At 47.1% G+C, this 2970-nt stretch overlaps 1 protein-coding gene across 1 annotated transcript; it reads right to left on the minus strand.

Moving 5' to 3' along the window:
- Positions 1-1447, minus strand: gpr132b (G protein-coupled receptor 132b). The gene is made up of 2 exons (XM_028953252.1): positions 1411-1447; positions 1-1255 (listed from the first exon to the last, which is right to left on the minus strand). Exon 2 carries the CDS (start codon positions 1212-1214, stop codon positions 174-176), a length of 1041 nt encoding a protein of 346 aa, XP_028809085.1. The 5' UTR covers positions 1215-1255; positions 1411-1447; the 3' UTR covers positions 1-173.
- Positions 1448-2970: the final 1523 nt, after the last annotated feature.

Here is a 2970-nt window from a genome sequence, read left to right on the forward strand (position 1 = left end):
CTTAACCACTAGGCCTCCACTGCCCCTGTTACACTCTGTTATTTCGTAACACACACACACACACACACACATTACATATACTGTATACTGTACATGGGAAGGTCAGTGCTGGTTCTGACCACATTAGTCAGATTAAGAATCCTGTCAAGTTCTTCAGATGATTCAGTGTGAGCTCAGGAGTTTTCAGCTGCTTGGGGGGCAGTGACAGCCCCTTCTGAGGAGTTCTTGGAGTTTTGCATCTTGTGCTGACTGCTGTCAGTGGAGCGTTGGCGCAACACAACGTGTCCTCGTAAACTGGCCAGGCCCCGTCGGACTTCTCGGCGGATGTTGTCACTGGACAGCACGTACAGGATGGGGTTGATGGCACTGTTGAAGGTGGAGAGGCCCAGGGAGATGGTGTAGGGCGTGTAGACGTGGTCTTCAAAATAGCATGTCCCTGGCTGCTTTGGAAAGTTGTAGGTGATGGCGCGGAGCAAAAGGATGAGGTGGTAAGGTCCAAAACACACCAGGAAGAGCGCCACCACTGCTATGGCAAGGTTGCGAACCTTCTCTTTCTGGGAAGCCCGCAGTCCCTCGCTGGCCTGAACGTTGGCCAGGATGGCCCGATTAGTGGCCACCAAAAGAGCCAGCGGCGCAGCGAAGCCCACAAAGAAGCGAGCCAAATTGAAGCCGGTGACAATGGCAGTGCTCTGCCCAGGCTCGAAGCAGCGGCGGGTCCCGGACTCGGCGTTCCCTTCGGGCATCGCGAAGACAGGCAGGTGGCCCAGGCCGACCAGCAGCCAGACGCCGACAGAGATGGCCGCTGCGAGCCTCTGGCGACGGAGGCCGCGCGATTCGACAGCGTAGACCACCGCCACGTAGCGGTCCGCAGAGATGCAGCACAGCATGAAAATGCTTATGTACATGTTGTTGAAGAACACGTAACCCGTCACCTTGCAGGCCGTGGAGCTCCAGGGCCACTGGTGGTCCCCGTTGATGTAGATGGCCCACTGTGGCAGAGTGCACAGGTAGGTGAGGTCGCACAGCGACAAGCTCAGCAGGTACGTGCCCAGCACGTTTTTGCGCTGCACTTGAAGAAAGGTGAGGTAGACGGTGGCCACGTTGGCTGGCAAGCCAATAAGCAGAACCACGCTGTACAGTACGGTCAGAGGCACGCGGTCCTGGGAGTATGGCGGCGAGCAGTTCACACTGCCGGTCAAGTTTGCGGCTGCCATGATGGCAGGAGTCCTGACGTGTGGAACCAGCGATGGAAAATCTATGAGAAAAGGTATAAAGAGATCAGCCTTGGAAGCAACGATGAACATTTTAATGGACGCTAAAGATAAAGGACGAAGAAACCAACAAAATGAACAGCAAAACAGACATTTCATAACCATTCAAAATGTGTACCGAATTATAAATGGTACTTACATTTGTCATGTTTAATGTCTTCTTTTCTTTAGATTACGAGCTCTTTTTTGAACTGGCACTAAGATCGGCACTACCTGCTACACATGGGGCTTGTTCATTAGAGTAACGTCTGGGTTCCTCGTGAATAGATTTTGTTTTCCACTTGTTGGTGCGGGTTTCGTCCAGTTTCTTGTTGTCCTCCCACCATCCAAAGGCATGAATTGGTAAGAGGTCAACTTTCCTAAAACGCACGTTCTATCTTATGCTGAAGCAGCAGCTTGAATTCAACACTAGCTGAAAGCAGCACGTGGCAACTCCTAACATTCAACCCCGTGCTATCGAGTAAATCTTCACCTTGTAGGCAGTGGTGGAGCCAGGAAGATTTCAGGGGTGTGGCCAGAATGGATCTGTAATCCTTTTGGGTTGGCATACGTGTCACCAAAAAATTACATTGCTGTTTAACCCTTTAATACCGTGCGTATCATATTTGAGACATGTATTTTTAACCCATTGCATTAATGAGATATTAACTTTGCATAAAAACCTTTTGTATACTATGTGATGCTTGGCAGGTAAGGAAGCGGCCCCGTAATCAGAAGGTTGCAGGTTCGAATCCTGAGCCACCAAGGTGCCACTGAGCAAAGCACCGTCCCCACACTCTGCTCTCCGGGCGACTGTCATGGCTGCCCACTGCTCACCAAGGGTGATGGTTAAAAGTAGAGGAAACATTTCGTTGTGTCACCGTGTGCTGTGCTGTGCTGTATTTCACAATGAACCTTCACTTCAATGGTCATTTGTTATTTTTTCTGGATATAGTGTTTTGATTAATCAATTACACAATTTACAGATTGATATGTGATATTTACAACAATTAATTAGACTCAGAATTCATAAATATTATCTAAATGAGTCATTTATAGATGGCTTAATTATAGATTGGACTCCCAATGCAGAGCAGGCTGATATTGCCCAAAGTATAAAATATGATGCCCCCAAAAAAACATACTTGTAATGTGTAATGCCCAAGGTATCAAACACGATACAAACAAAAAACAGACTTGCAACCAGACTTGGTTGAAGGGCCTAATTAAGACTAAAGATTAAAAAAATTCAGTCTAATATTTCTTGGTTCAGGCATTTAAGGGTTAAACACCTAAACCACACACCTCTATGGTATTTGGAATGCAGGCTAAATCGGTACTGTTGTTTAAGCTCGGCCACGCCTCGGATTGCTTATAAAAGTAATGTTTTCAGTACATTAAATACCAAAAAAATTTATAATAATAAATAATAAGAACATAAATATTTTCCCCTATTGATATTCTTTTCAAAATGGTGCGTGATTCATAAGTCAGACCGGCGCAAGCCATATGTCAAAATGTCGGTCTTGACAAGGTCTATGACAGGAATGTATCTTTGTACACCTTGGGTGGTAGTAGCCTAGTGGGTAAGACACTTGCCTGTGAACCAGGAAACCCAGGTTCAAATCCCACTTACTACCATTGTGTCCCTGAGCAAGACACTTATCCCTAAGTTGCTCCAGGAGGGGGGACTGTCCCTGTAACTACTGATTGTAAGACG

Source organism: Denticeps clupeoides, chromosome 14 (assembly GCF_900700375.1).
Source record: "Denticeps clupeoides chromosome 14, fDenClu1.1, whole genome shotgun sequence".
Lineage (NCBI taxonomy): Eukaryota > Metazoa > Chordata > Actinopteri > Clupeiformes > Denticipitidae > Denticeps > Denticeps clupeoides.